The sequence below is a fragment of the Sinocyclocheilus rhinocerous genome, unplaced genomic scaffold, assembly GCF_001515625.1.
Source record: "Sinocyclocheilus rhinocerous isolate Xijiao unplaced genomic scaffold, SAMN03320098_v1.1 scaffold2882, whole genome shotgun sequence".
NCBI lineage: Eukaryota > Metazoa > Chordata > Actinopteri > Cypriniformes > Cyprinidae > Sinocyclocheilus > Sinocyclocheilus rhinocerous.
The window spans coordinates 406,692-423,288 of NW_015644632.1; the positions used below are offsets into that span (position 1 = coordinate 406,692).

Genomic DNA, 16,597 nt, shown 5'->3' on the forward strand with positions numbered 1-16,597 from the left:
ATTCAGTCAGCGAGCGAGTGAAGAAAACACCTGCATTTTAGCGTTTTGGCCATTGCATTCATAAGCTCAACAGCATCATGTGTGATTGGTTATAATGCGCAGTGCTATAAAAGCGCGTCGACCCTCACTTTGAATGGGCATGATGCCTCTGGCAGAGCCTACACAGAACAAACTCTACTCTACTTATATTGAGCAGTTTCTAACAAACGTAATCGCATCTGATTGGCTTCTGCGTTCACATGCTCAAAAAACATGTCTGTGATTGGCTACATAGGCCAACGCCGCAAAAACACGTTGTAAACAGAAACAGAAACCTTTGATGCTCTTCACAGAGCGCGAACACAAATGTGAAGGGGAGTGTCTGAAAGCAGCTGTCTGTACTAGGACTGCGTAAATAATATTGATTTCTCGATTTTAATCGATTCTCATTTTTAGGAAGCGATAATGATTCTTAAATCCGAAAAAAAACAATTAGTCTAGCATGTTTTCTGTAAATGAACAGAACATTGTAGTGCACATCCCATCCAATAAATTGCAATAAGCTTTGTGCTTTATTACTTTTGATATGAAAAAGTCAAAACATGAAGGCCATACATTTGAGCCAACAAAAAAAAAAAGAAGCAAAACTGGTTATCTTTGTTGAATTGATTTATTTTTTAAATATTTAGTGGAAGACTATTTCACCCACACTGGACAGAGACTGAGACGGTGCTGCTGCATGTCATACCAAACCTTCTCACGGCAGCGTCATCACCTTGAGATCGGATTTTTGAGATCGGCCTTTTTAGAGAGTGCCGATCAATCATCCCAACGTGATTATCGGCCGATAGTGATCGGTAGCCGATCAATCGGAGCACCCCTAGTGTAAACTAGAGCTGAATCTCACCAACAAAGTCATGATACAGAGCCCATAATACATATTGCGATATACTGAACTCAGTTAATCCCAACCACCAACCACATAGGCAATGAAAAACACTGTCACTCATCTGCAGTAAAACCAAACAATATCACCGCAAACCAAGAAAAAAAAAATTCAAAGTAGACATTTTAAATGTCTTCATTTATAAGCTGATTTAAAAAACATAGTGATATACCTACAATTTCAACATTTCCAGATTACGGTTTCCTTTAAAATCAATCAATCAAATCGCAGATGTTTTGTATTTATTATTGTTGGTAATTTGGGGATTGAATTTCTTCAATTACGTTCACTCTCGGGTCAGCTTAAACCTTGCTGTGGTGTATATACAGGGCTCGCAAAATCGCTAGCCAGACATCCCGGGGCTAATGTGTTTTTCAGTCGGGCTACCAAAATGTTTCACCGCCCTGCCCGACGGGCTATCTTGAACAGTGAAGTAAAATTCCTTCCTTGATTTGAGTTGTTCACTAGCTTGTAGGGGTAAAATGGATCATAGTTGATCGTTTGCACGTGTTTCTACATCTTGCTGATTTAAACATTCAAGCGTTTTAAACCATTCACGCGCATTCGGAGCTGCGTGCACTCATTCAAAGCGCGCACAGAGAGCCGCATTTCAGACAATGCGCGTACACAGAATTGATTCCTCTTTCGCGTATACTTGCTTCTGAATGAACACATACACACAAAATTATCTCGTATTTCTTACCTGAATAAAAACTTACTTAATCTGAAAAACTTAGTTTCATAGCTCTCTTTATTCTATTGCATTTATTTGTGCTGTTGTTTGCAATTTTTTTGTGTTCTTATTTTATTACTGACTTTTAACTTGTTTTTTTATGAAAATAAAACTTTGCGTTGAAGAAAAAAAGATTTTTGTTTGTATATGTGGTCAATTATAGTTCTTAGAAAGAAAATCTGAATCAGCAAAAATAGATATCGGCAGATCACACTAACAAAAAAAATCGGAAATCGGAATCGGTTGACTGATTTACTTGTCCTTCGGACAAGCACATGTCAAAGCTTAATGTCGAGCCCTGAACAACAGATTGTCAATTTCTAGATCAATCCATTAAAAAAATTACTTTGAGTTGAACTGTGAATTCACACTCTGAAGCTTACATAAGCTGGGTTTCCATGAGAACAAAATCATCACTTCCTGATAAACTGGCACTATACATCGCTAAGAAAAGTAGGAGAAGCTACTGAATATAATAATTTTCTATATAATGTTAATAAATTGCTTGCACCTCAGAACGAGCAGACGAAACACAATGAATGTGGTTATTGCTTTCGGAGGTGAATGCTGCTGTTTGGGAACGCAGTTCTGGGAGGCAGGCAATTATACAGAAATAATTTGATGACAGACTTTGCTCTGGTATTTCCGAATGACCATATAACAACATTTCAGATGCTGTGGAACAAGATCGGTCCGCTGGTTAGTCAGGATTTGCCGTCCCATAGCGCAAAGTCACATCCCAGCTATAGTTAGGTATCATTCTGGAATCAGACTGTGGCTCCTTGAACCAAAAGTGGATCAAAATGTGAGGTGCCTAAAAATTCCAACCTCATATTAGAGAATAACCCATTCGGAAGTTAAGGATAACACACCATGAGAGTTACAAATATGAGTAAAATAACAGCGCAGGTTACAAGGTGGTTTATAATTCAAATATCTTTATTAAATAATTCCAGAGGAAACGATATTAATGGTAGCAGCTGTTCAGTCCATACACATGGGCTCTTCTTCCAGTCTCTTCTCTCACAGAAATCCTTCTGATATGCTGATTTGCTGCTCAAGAAACATTTATTATTATCACTGTTGAAACGTGTGCTGCTTCATTTTTTTTTATTTTTTTTTTGTGGAAACCATGGTATATTTAGGATTACCTGATGAATATAAAGTTCAAAAGAACAGCATTTATTTGAAATAAAAAAAAAAATTTAATTATATAAATGCATTTACTGTCACTTTTGATCAATTTTATAAGTCCATGTGAAATAAAAGTAGTATTATTATTATTATGGATATGAAACAAAACTACTTAAAAAAAATTACATAAAAAATAAATAAATAAATACTGACCCCAAACTTTTTAATGGTTGTGTAAATTTGTTTAGGAACTTACAGGAAAATTAAGGAAGAATACTGCAGCTGAAAGAATATCTCAGTAAATATCTCTATACTTCACAGATCACAGCTAACAGTATTGGAGTCTCTACTGGACACAGTCCAGATGCTTGACCACTGTGAAGTGTACAGGACCACAGATAAGCCATTTATGAGAGCAGAGCAGAACCGCACACAAAGGCACCACCATTTGCATATCTAGATGAAAGTAGGCATATGTTTACGGCTCTGTCAGGGTTCAGGGTTATCTGTGAAGGGCAGGTCTGCTCACCTTCACTTGACAAAGCCCTCAGACAGAGACCGTGACTGCTCAGGACGTCAAATAATAGGAAGTTGACTCAGATATCCAGTGTAATCAAGGATTTGCAGCTCCTGTTCTACATCTTAATTTAAATGTAATATGCTTTGTCTACGTACAGTTTCATTAAAACCTTGCAACATGTAAATCTTTAGTATAGAAATACAAAGTTTGAAGCAAAAGGCCACCGGACATTCCTGCTTAAAGAAGCAAAACACTGCAGTTAATAAGTGATGTATTGGAACAGCCAGCCTGATGTGTTTGTATGAGAGAAAGAGTACAGTGAACTTTATCTGACATGAAACGTGCATGAGCCTAGTATCCAGTCTTTGACAGTTCCTCAATGCCGACAGGAAAGACGTTCATGAAGAGTCAGAGAGAAGGAAACAGGAAGAGGAAGCGTTTGGGATAGAAAGCACACCGTCCTGTAGCAACCTCAGGATGATAATGGAGTCTGAACCAGCACACTAGCTAGCACACTCATTCATGTACACTTCCCTGGAAGAGAGACACGGTCTGCTGTCAGAAAGACATGAGTCTATCACACTCAGTATACAGGGTTCTTCCTAACAAAGTCAACCATGTAGGCACGCATCAATAATGGCCTGCCAATATATAATCTCCACTTTGCTATGCAGAGGATACTTAAAACGTACAAAAGTATATTGGCTACAACTAGACGGCAAATGCTAAGACTCTTCTCCGCTCTTCAAACACACACAAAAAAAAAACATTAGCCTTTATAGACATAATTGTCCAGTTGCACACTGTTCTTATTCAAACATCAGTTCTTTATTTACCCTTGCATTGCAAACAAGCAGAGATCCATATCCAGAATATAAATCTTGGCTGGTTTAGGCCTGTCGTGGACAGCTGACTCCCAGAGATCTTCATATTCTGTGCAGTGGTCGATATTTGCCCCCTTAAATTGATTTCCAGGGCAATTCTTACCTTTATAAGTGCATTTCTTCCTAACCTTATTAGATGCATGCATCATCTTTTCTATCAAATTCTTATATTTAATGAATAAATTCAAAGAATATTAAGACAGATCTATTCAAATGAAATCAGTATCAACAAAACATTTACACCAACTGATAAATGCAGCTCAGTAGTGGCATAAATAGAACCATATGCATTTTACTTTTCCTTAAATTCAGTGTTTTCCATTTTATACTGGATGATTTATTAAAATTGTAACAAAAAAAAATCAATAAACTTCATAAAAATTTAATGTTTATGACTGGATTTTGCTATTCTGTCTATGTTTTCCGCATCACGAAAATCATAGGGCCCTACATAAATACAATTACACCGCAATTAAATGATTTTTAATTAATGCTATGAGACTGTTCTTTCAAAAAAAATAGAAAACTGTAATAAGAAATAAAAAAAACAACACTAAAATCACTGAAGCATTCAACTGAGCGCTTTATGAAAATATGCAGTTAAGGAAACAGATCAAAACAGTCAGAGCCAAGAAGGATATATACCTCTTTAATATATTATTAGCAACCAGTAAGAAGGCCATTACAAGGAAATGGCTTAAGGAAGATCCCCCATCTGTATGTGAATGGCAAGAAATTGTACATGATGTCTACAGTATGGAAGTGCTGACCCTTTCCTTAAGACAACAATCTACCAAAATCTCATCATACTGGGGGAGGTAGTTGAAAAGAAAAGATTTAATAGATGACCTATGTTTTTTTTTCCCTTCCCTCTCTCTCTCTCTGTTTTGCCATTTATATGAGTTTGAAGCACCCTCCCCCCCCAAAAAAGGGATCCTTGGATCATTTTGACTCTTAATCCATAAACTGTGTCAGATGTGTAACCCTTAACATAACTTTGTATGGCATAATCTGATCAAAATCTGAATACTCATGAATGTAGTATAAGTTATATTTGGTGACCACTGTATGTCTATGTCTGTTATGTGTATAGGTTGTTCTTTAGAATGTATCCTTTTGTTCTGTATTTGTTTGAAAAAAAGGACAAAAAAAAAACAAAAAAAACAGTCAGAGCCATATTCTGAGTAAGTATTCTCAAAAATATAACCAAACGCTCTGTTTGATCCCAATTCCTTTAGGAACATACATAGACAAAAAAAAACGTAATCACTGCTAAATTATGCCCAATGACCCAGTTTCCTCACTCTCAATACTTTAAAAAGCTGACACCGACTCTGTTCAGGAATCATTTTTCCACAATCATGGCTTAAACACAACTGATACCGTTTTTTGGTTTTATCAGATGACGGAATCTTCCGTTAAATTAATAATGAGTATCTCACATGACTCTGGGGCAACGCAGCTGAGATTTGATACGACTGAATTATATCACTGGCATTCACACATATACGGTTAAATCTCCCTGATGTCTTCAAATAGAAAAGTTCTATTAAGTTTACAATTATATCAGTATGTGTGAAAGGGCCACACGGGTCTCAAAGTAAATTCTAGGTAGGGCTGCACGATAAATCGAAATGGAATCGAGATCGCGATTCGACAGAAGCTGCGATTGTCATGCGTATCTTTCAGTGAAGCACGGTTCTGTGATCAGCAGTAAATCTCCATCCAAAGGCCAGAGGGCGCTCTCGCGCTGAAACGCCAAATACGCCTCGCAGAAGAAACCCAGAAAATGCCTATCGCTGCAGCTGAATAAACAGAAGATTCAACTGCTTTTATTGATTCAACGTGACTAATAAACACACAACTACGGCAATACACGGTTTATCGGAGTTCTTATTATTATAATTTTCATTAAAATAAAGTATATTTATAAAGGTATACCATTCATATTTTCTTACATCCTCATCGTGTTAACAATAGTGCAATTTATCACCAACTATTACATGATACCACACGCATCATTCAAGATAAAATGACGGGGTCACAACTGAAGCTACACAAAACAAACATAAAAATATTATATATTTAAACCCAAAGAAGAATATTGTTAGAAAAAGAATTGCAGTAAAAAGATACCACAGCCCTAGTTTTAAAAACTTACATGGATTCTCAGTTAAACACATCATGATTCCATGTGGTGACAGTGAAAAATGAAAAAGTCCAAGGGATTTGAATGCTTTTAAGTGACACCAATAAAAATTCCTCTTCTTAAGTAACTCCAGATGAGTTTGTTTTCGTGATGCCATTCACTTACATGCTGCGATTTCACATTATAAACTTCAAATGCCATTAAAGTCTGTCATATTTAAAGATATTAACAGTCTTACTCCTACTGGTGACGCTGACTCACGTACAGTATGAGCCCTGCGTCTGCTGTTAACAGTAGTAGTCAGAGGCGGGACATCTGGCCCATCAGCCAAAGGTTATGTTGGTTATCTTAAAGGAGCTCAAACAGGTCTTGTCAGAGTAAACTGTGTTTGTTAAATGCCCTACTGAAACCAGAGCCTCTCCGATGGCTCAACTCATGTTTTATTCAGGCTCTGCCAGTACAGCAACAAATACATCTGAAACCTGTGACTAAAATCACACAACCCATCCATCCTGATTGAAACTAGCAACTCATTCTTATGCCTGCTCTATTTTTCCCAAATTCAGTTTTTCCCTATTTAATTTCAATGGTCAATTTTAGCTATCAAAAAGCATGTCTAATTGATTTAAATAATGAAACTTCTAGCTACAATTTATTAAAAGTTTAATTAAATATAGATTTTTAGGGCCTTATGAAATTCTTTTTATTTTTCCTAAATGTATAGAATTTTTCCTAAACTCTTTTTTTTCCCCCTTTTAATATTTCTGGATTCCATTTTAATGGTTTAATTGCATTTTAAAAATCGAAAAGCATTTCTTATCAACTGAATTTACATGTTCAAACTTTAACAATTTCATAAAAGTTTTTTCTGAAATTTATGGATTTATGTTTTAATACACATTTATTATCAAAAACGGTGGTAATAAAATGAAGGCATAAAACATTATCAATTTAATTAATCTTTTAAAATGTAATCAAATAATTATTTAACAATTCTTATTAGTTTTGGCAAACAAAGTGCTGCACAACAGAGGTTTACTGTTCAAATTAAAACATGGAAGAAAAAAATTTGTGATATATCTTAACAAAAAAGTTTGAATAATTTTATAAATAGTAATAGCAGTAAGATTGTCCTACGACTTCAACAGCTACAGGTTCACAAAGTCATGTTTTGTGTAAGCAATAAAAGTTTGTAAAAGCTTAATTCGGTTCCCCAATCAAACTAAACCAAAGCAGATAAGAAATGCTGGTGTAAGAAGCTCTTCCTCTGTGAAAGACAATACTGAAAGAACAGGTAACAGGAGCCTGTGTGACTCATAGCATGCTGGTTCAAACCAGAGAGGATTTCATCACACCCGGTCTGACCAGTCTGACCACTCAAGGAGGCCCAATGAGGCCTGTAGTATTCACCATTCTCCTTCTGGGTGACTGCGCCGCGCCTGAGTGGCACCTGAAGCCACCAATCTGGCCATCTCTTTCCCTCTAGGCCCACAACTGAAAGAACTCATTGTCTGTCGACCAAGACAATGGAGACTGTATTGCATGAGAAGCCAGGGAGAGATCGCCGTTCCACGGACAAATGCGTCCAGTGGAGAAAAAGCAGTCTAAATAATGGAAAATTACCCAGCGGCACTGACCGCAGAGGTTTGATTGCTTTGAAGCGATGCGCTCAGTAAATAGCAGCTCCTTCAGCATGCGAGCTGGGACCTCTGCTATCAGTCTCAGTGGCGTCTCAGGGGCCGTCAGGACTCCAGAAGAGCTGCAGCCTGACACTGATCACTAGGGCAGGTGTGTCCAGTCGACTGAAGAATGCAGCAAGCTCACAAGGCCTCTATCAGGTCCCGTGCACCCTTTTCTACCGGCAGAGTGCCCAATCTGGACTAGGGCTGTGCGATTAATCGAAATCGTCATAAAATCGCGATTTGAGCTTGACCGATTTCTAAATCGCTTTATAGCACGATTTTCCGTGGCCCCGACCTCCCGCAGTATGCTATCCGAACCAATCAGAATGCAGCGCGCCTAAATGGAGCACGAGAACAGAACAGACCGGGCGGGCATACAAACGTAACGCCAGGTTCACACACTCCGTCTGTGGTGCATATTTTTTCCGTGCCCATGTTAACAGATCAGAGCGTTCACACTGCATGCGATTGCGGTCCGGCAGTGCGCTCCAGGAGCAGTGAGTCTGCAGCTCGTGATAGGTTTTTTTTGTCCATATCGCACAGCCCTAATCTGGACCCATTTCCACCAAATGGGGGACAATATAATTTCCTCAGTTAATTATTTTTCTTTAATTAAAATAAATTTAAATAAACAATAAAATAAAGCTAAATGGAAATATTTAAAAATGAATTAAAATGCACATATCAATATTATTAAAACAAATTCAAATAAAAACCAAAAATATTAAAATATTAAAACATTACTATAACTGTATATAAATAATACTAAAATGATGCAAAACAAAAATAGATCACTCACAGTTTAATCAATGGAGCCATTTACATGCAGCAGCCTAATGTCACATGCATTCAGTTAAAGGATGCCCTGTTTCTATTATTGACTGCATTTACTCCAGCCACATCTACAATCAGTTCAAGAATTGAATGCTATGATTTTTTTTTCATTACGGTAAACATTTGTGGTCAGTATGATTTTATTTGAGAGAAATTAATACTTTTATTCTGCAAGGATCCATTAAATTGATCAAAAGTTATGGTAAGGGACATTTCTATTGTTACAAAATATTTCTATTTCAAATAAATGCAGTTCTTTTGAACTTTCCATTCATCAAAGAATCCGGAAAAAAGGGTTTCTACAAAATATGAAGCAGCACGACTGTTTTCAACATTGATAATAATCAGAAATGTTTCTTGAGCAGCAAATCAGCATATTAGTCTCCTCCTCCTCCTTCTCCTTCTCCTTCTCCTTCTCCTCAGGAAAGGAATGCACATTCTTCCCATGTTACTCTCATCTTATCTGAGGGAGGGAGGGAGTGAGCTCTTGGAAAGCACAATATGTGCTTGTGCTCGTGTTCACTTTTGAATCATCAGTGTTGAAACAAACGTCTACATCAGCGATCTTCAGGCAACAACGCAGAGCTGCATTTTTACAACATAGCCTAGAATTTTAAAAAAAAAAGTATGTTTTGCAACAAATGTGACAAAATTGAGAGTGACTAAAGGCAGGAAAACACACATCCAATTTAAGCTCAAACGATGCATGACAAAACCTGTAAATAGAAACGCTCTGCCGGTAAACAAACCACAGGAAACATCCGGACTTCAATGCAACGCTCTGCAGTAACGTCAGCAGCAATGCTAGCGAACGCAGCACGGCGCGACAGGCCTCGTGTTACACAACCCGTCCTGCGACAGGCGGTTGAAATTCCTAGCGAACCATGATGCAGCAAACAAAACAGATTTCATGACAGCGAGGAGCCTTCAGTATGTTTCTTGAGCAGCAAATCAGCATATTAGAATGATTTCTGAAGATCATGTGACACTGAAGACTGGAGTAATGATGCTGAAAATACAGCTTTGATCACAGAAATAAATGACATTTTACAATACATTCAAATAGAAAACACTTATTTGAAACTGTAATAATATTTCACAATATTACTGATTTTTACAGTGTCTTCGATCCTTGGTGAGCAAAAGAGATTGCTTTGTATTTAAACCACCGCTGATGATTAAAGCTAGCTCATGATATCACAAAATCATGGAATTAAATTACTTTGGCCGTTCTCAAAACTATGAGTTGATGTTTGTTTGTGGTCTGTTTATGAAGTAACATAGTTCGTTTAAAGTTTGTGGCCGTTCCTGGGAAAGCTCTGCACCGTCACCCTTTCAATAGAAAGGGTGTGAGAGAAGCACACAGACACGGCCTGTACAATGAGACTCATCTCACAGGCCTGGATCTCTGATAAAAGCCTGAACGGCTGAAGGCAGTCCACTGATGTGAGGCAGAGGAAACACACTCCTCTCCAGACTGCCCTCCTCCTCCTCCTCCTCCTCCTTCTCCTCCTCCTCCTTCTCCTTCTCCTTCTCCTTCTCCTCAGGAAAGGAATGCACATTCTTCCCATGTTACTCTCATCTTATCTGAGGGAGGGAGGGAGTGAGCTCTTGGAAAGCACAATATGTGCTTGTGCTCGTGTTCACTTTTGAATCATCAGTGTTGAAACAAACGTCTACATCAGCGATCTTCAGGCAACAACGCAGAGCTGCATTTTTACAACATAGCCTAGAATTTTAAAAAAAAAAGTAAAAAAAATGTATGTTTTGCAACAAATGTGACAAAATTGAGAGCGACTAAAGGCAGGAAAACACACATCCAATTTAAGCTCAAACGATGCATGACAAAACCTGTAAATAGAAACGCTCTGCCGGTAAACAAACCACAGGAAACATCCGGACTTCAATGCAACGCTCTGCAGTAACGTCAGCAGCAATGCTGAGCGTGTTACACAACCCGTCCTGCGACAGGCGGTTGAAATTCCTAGCGAACCATGATGCAGCAAACAAAACAGATTTCATGACAGCGAGGAGCCTTCAGTAAGCTCTCTGACACTCGCCACGATCAAGCCTGCTTCTGACACAGAGCCAAAATCTGAGTGCTCTCGTACCCCGCCACTGCTGCTGTTACCAGGAAACCAGCGTCAAAGCCGCGAGCGGAGCTGTGCCACAGGACATTACGTGTGCAGGTTATTGAAAAGATATCACAGTGTGCCACAGGTTGCAGATTAGCACGCGGCTGTCCTTGAGCATGAGGCTGATGATAATCACACAGAGAACAAATCATTGCGCTCAATCAGCCCCGCTCATCTACAGGTCCTACACTCTTATAACTGCACAGGCTGCTTTAACACTGCTGCTGATTAACACTCTTATCCTGATAATTAGCTTTACTATCGAGAAGCTTACAGCACTGAATCATCCCTTTCACATTTGACACTTTCACAAAGGCCTCTTATATGAGAACTCCACATGTAAAGGCATAGTTCACCCCAAAATGAAACTTACTTTCTCTGCGGAACACAAAGGGAGATGTTTAGTAGAATGTTCAGGTTGCTCTTTTCCACACAACAAAAAAGGACAAAAAAATCTCCATAAAAGTAGGGCTGGGTTATATTTGATACACCAAATATTAGTGATATTTAGGGTTGGGTACCGAACTCGGTACTTTTAAGGGTACCGACCGAATTGCGTCGGTACTACCGAGTACCGATTCACGTTAAATCAATCAGTGCCAAATTTCAGTACCTGAGAACGCATCTGGGCGCATTAGCTACAGAGAGAGAAAGAGAGACCCTGTGACGTGATGGGTCTCTCTCCTGGAAATAGTGAGAAAGGCAAAGAGTTAGTGAACATGCCTACTTGTCACAAACAGTTGAACCAATCCATGAGAGACTGAACTTACCGAAGCAGACTCCCTGGACTCTGGGCTTGCTTCACCATGGGGAGGGCTGGCAGAGGTCGTCGGGCTGGCAGAGGTCAACAGGCTGGCGGAGGGGGACTGGCTGGCCGGCCGCTTGCGCGGTTTAGCGGGGCGCTTTGGCGTCCCAGGCACTGGCGCCCTATCCTCACCTTCCAAGGCTGCCTCAAACAGGTGGCGGTGCTCCGCCGCCTGCTTTGCATCGAGGTTCAAAGTGTAGAACCTGTCAACCGTGGAGGTGTCATGGCACATAAACTGTGCCACTTTGTGCCTGTTCTCTGGGCAGTGGGTGTTCTTCGCCTGTTCGGAGAGAGGAAAGCATAGGCAAAGAGTTAGAAGAAAACACACACACACACACACACACACACGTAAGAAACTTTTTGTACATTTCTCATAATATAATAGATTGTGGCATACAGACTGAGACACTATCACAACTAAAAAAGGTCCACTAAAGTTTAACTTTAAATTGAAATTGTAAATACAAAGTACAGAATTGTCTTCTGTGCCACCCTACACAGACTGAGGTTCATCCCACAGACTCACAAAATCCTGTGGGAAATACCGTGAAAGCATCAGCAGACGTCTGACGTCAAGAGCTCAACGTAAAGCAGCAGGACTGCTGAAGTTTTAGCCGTCAGGTGCAGTTTCAGTAACATGAATTGGTGAGTAATGACGTCAGCAATGACGAGTTTTGCAGGAATGTCTTAATGTCCATTTCTTTAGTGTGCGAGTGGATCGTTCTTCCTCTTGCGACATGCTGATGGGTGAGGCAGGCAGATTTCAACACACTATTGAAGTCAAGAGTTCTCATTAACACCAGCATTGTGTTCCTGTAAAATGAGTGCAGATGGTCTGCAAAACACCTAAAGATACAAATGTCTCTATTAGCAAGGCATTCATTATGCTTAAGACTTAATTATGAATATGATTAGCATTATTCTGCATGCTGATAAGTCTGATGAAGGTTCATTTCAAGGCTACATCATGAGTCCTTTCGAATTGACATTCACAGTCATGCAACGAAGGGAAAAACGCCAAACAGAGGCCTAAAACAGCTTGATGAATTTTCAAAGTTTATAGATAAATCACTGTTGGTATTCCTTTTCCACCAAGACAGTGTCGAGCCCTTAAACCTGCAGGTCTTGAATCAGGAAGTCAGTGGCCGGTGGGCATGACGGTCTTCTCACCATCTAAAGCTTTTAAGACAACAACAATAACTCCAGCTAGACACAAAACAAAACTAGACTGTATTCAAATCAAAGCTGTGCACACTGGAAGCCACTGACAGCACAACATGCATTTATTCCATGGAAACCCCATTTCTATTTGTAAATTACTGCAAAGCTACTCCAGCCACTTTTTTAACCATCTAAAAAAAAATTCAGAGGACCTACTTAAATAAATGCAAGGTTACAAGATAAAAATTCTAATTTAAACCTTTTAAGCTGTAAACATTATTTTGAGTTCTGTTGACATAATTATGTTGATCATTACATCAACATAATATTGTGTGCCATTTAAACTGAAATTTCTTTCTTGATTTTTCTTTATAAGTTGTAACTTCATGAAACTCTTCCATGTATTAATTTCAACAGTGAACCTCAGTTTGTTTGCCAAAAAATAAAAGGGTTTAATTTTCATTTGATTTAAAATAAATGTTTAATGCCTTCATTTGATTTTCAGAAAAATTAAAAAGAATTTCTGGAGAAAAAAGAAGAGAGTAAAGTACCGAAAAAAGGTACCGTTGGGAACTGGCATCGAAATTCAGGTACCGATACCGTACCGGTTAAAATGTGAACGGTACCCAACCCTAGTGATATTATCGCAATATTTTTGCTGACAATAGAAAATGAGAGAATGTTTTGTATATCGCGATAATGTTAAGAGACAGTAAGCCAATTTCACTCACAAATCATAGAAGCTGATAGGCGTTATGTGTGTGAAGAGTGTCAAAGGTTTCTCTTCCAATTTTTGTATAATTTTCATACGCTTTATATTTCATTTTTAAATACATTTAAGTAAATATGATTTTAAATGTTCCTATATGTTCTTTAAGTAAAAATCAGTAAGAGGTCACAATTTATAACGAAGGGAAAAACGCCAAACAGAGGCCTAAAACAGCTTGATGAATTTTCAAAGTTTATAGATAAATCACTGTTGGTATTCCTTTTCCACCAAGACAGTGTCGAGCCCTTAAACCTGCAGGTCTTGAATCAGGAAGTCAGTGGCCGGTGGGCATGACGGTCTTCTCACCATCTAAAGCTTTTAAGACAACAACAATAACTCCAGCTAGACACAAAACAAAACTAGACTGTATTCAAATCAAAGCTGTGCACACTGGAAGCCACTGACAGCACAACATGCATTTATTCCATGGAAACCCCATTTCTATTTGTAAATTACTGCAAAGCTACTCCAGCCACTTTTTTAACCATCTAAAAAAAAATTCAGAGGACCTACTTAAATAAATGCAAGGTTACAAGATAAAAATTCTAATTTAAACCTTTTAAGTTGTAAACATTATTTTGAGTTCTGTTGACATAATTATGTTGATCATTACATCAACATAATATTGTGTGCCATTTAAACTGAAATTTCTGCATTGATTTTTCTTTATAAGTTGTAACTTCATGAAACTCTTGGGCAGTGGATTTACAGTTCCCATCATGCTTCGCATAGGAGTGGATAATGAGAATGAGCAGAATAAGTTACATTTAGCATGTCTTATGCTTGCTATTAATTTGAAATGAAACAGAGCCCACAACTCATGAAATGTAATTTTAATGAAACATTTTTGGAGTAATCAACTTTTTTTTTTTTTTTAGCAAAGACATTGGTTTTTAGTGTATATGTATAGTATTTAAAGTCGACATTAAAACATTTTATGCATGCTTCATTGTTTTGGACCTCGTCATTTTTTATCAAAATTTCATAACTGGATCTTCCTGTAAAATGGCAGACTTCTCTCTGGTGATGCACACCAGACTTCTCCAATCACTGTGCTCAACACTAAGGAATTTTTCTACTAGTCCGGTCAGGCCAGTGGTTAAAATTTTTACTTGCCCTGCCACAAAAAATACAATAGTTGTTATTGTTGTTTTGGACCCCTGTTACCTGGTATTCTAATAAATAAGCTTATATAAGTTCAGAATTCAGTTCTCTTGCGCGTCTTCTTGCGCTTGAATGCAATAAAAACAATTGAATGTTTAAACTGGCAAGGTAATTGATAAACTTTTGTGACGACGCAGCAGTGACAAATCCCCGGGCCATCATGCAGTCCTTATTGTCGAGACCTGATTTATTTAGTTCACTTAAACTCCGCCCCTTTCTTACAATCGACTGCATGCTCTCATTCACATCTGCCTCCATCCAATCAACAACCAATGGTTTCAACTAGGGGTGAAACGATTCATCGATATGGATCGATACATCGATACGATGTCTGACGATACGATGCATCGATGCCACACGTAAATTATCGATATCTGTAGTATAAATAGGCACCTTTATTTTGGCACTGTCCACATTTTCACATAATGTCCGTCTAAGCATTACCGCCAACACGTGCATTCTCATTCAAACTCACGTAACAGGACCTGATATAAGGACTGCCCGAAGGCACAGGTGAGCATAAAAGACGCTCGAGATTGTTTGCGGAACAGTCGAGCGCTGTGTGAGAAGTTTTCTGCGCACACATCTGAAGCGCGCGCATGCACACAGACAGCCGCGTCTACACCGCGCAAATACTAAATTGAGCTCTCTTTCGCTTTTTTGAGCATGGATTGATAAATACAGACAAAATTACATCAAAATGCACGTTTTGGCGAATATCCTAGCAAACACAGTCGGTTAGGTATATGTCTTAACGTAAACAGTTGAGAAAGAAAAGGCATGTGTATCAGTAGCCTATATTAAATCCGTGCTTCGTTCTTAAAGTGAAAGCAAACTAATAATAAATCTAATGCTGTCAAAAGAAAAATACAAGTGCTCACTCTCCTGACTAAATAACCTTTGTAACATCAAAAATGATTAATCTATCATTTATACAGTGAAGACTATGCAGTTATTTTACATTTGATTATTACATTTCTGTAGCGTACCTAAAAATTATTTTAGACTCAGCTGAAAAACCTGAAAAGCACTGTTTATTGAACTTGTGTCTTTGTTCTATTGTATTTATTTTCTGCTATTGCTTGTAATTAATTGTAGTGTCTGTTCTTTTACTGAACTAAATGATTTTTATTACTATAAAAAATCAAAACGACGGTGGGGGTCGGTGACGCAGTGGGCAAGTGACGTAACCGGTGTTGTGGCTTAACCGTCAGCACCGTCTATCGCGACAAGCCTAAAGAAAACCCTTCTTAAGTGTGTAGTTTGACAGCAACTCTCATTCAGATGACTCATCAACTGGTTGCACTCATTTCCGAATGCCATCACACTTTTAAGTAAAGCCAAACCCTCATACCAATCTAGGTGAACATGTATGTTACAATGAAACCTGCTCGTTTTCAATGGAAATCCAACACTGGCTGGTTGGTATTCCTGTAGATTGTAGGAATTTGAACTAGGGCTGAACGATTAATTGCATTTGCGATAATATCGCGATATGAAAAATTTCGATTTTTCAATTGCAGAGGCTGCGATTACACGGTCACGTGACACGCGAGAGTAAAGAGGTGTGTTCGACTTGAAGATCAGATCGGTGTATGACATCAAAGTACGGCGAGCGAGAGAAAGCATAAGGAGACGTCCGCGCTCTCTTATAGCTCTCTCAGTACCTTCATGACACACACCCATCGGCCTAAGCAGTGCT

At 38.5% G+C, this 16,597-nt stretch overlaps 2 protein-coding genes across 2 annotated transcripts in view; both read right to left on the reverse strand.

Moving 5' to 3' along the window:
* The window catches only part of LOC107758710 (protein numb homolog), an 81,854-nt gene that overhangs the window by 57,665 nt on the left and 7,592 nt on the right, over positions 1-16,597 (reverse strand). The gene's annotated exons all lie outside the window — the stretch shown is intronic.
* LOC107758711 (polypeptide N-acetylgalactosaminyltransferase 16-like) overlaps positions 10,927-16,597 on the reverse strand; it is a 71,060-nt gene continuing 65,389 nt past the window's right edge. Inside the window, exons 14-16 of the mRNA XM_016576511.1 lie at positions 11,767-12,081; positions 11,370-11,374; positions 10,927-11,023 (exon numbers count right to left, since the gene is read on the reverse strand). Coding sequence (XP_016431997.1) covers positions 10,927-11,023; positions 11,370-11,374; positions 11,767-12,081 — 417 coding nt within the window. The remainder of the gene's footprint in view (positions 11,024-11,369; positions 11,375-11,766; positions 12,082-16,597) is intronic.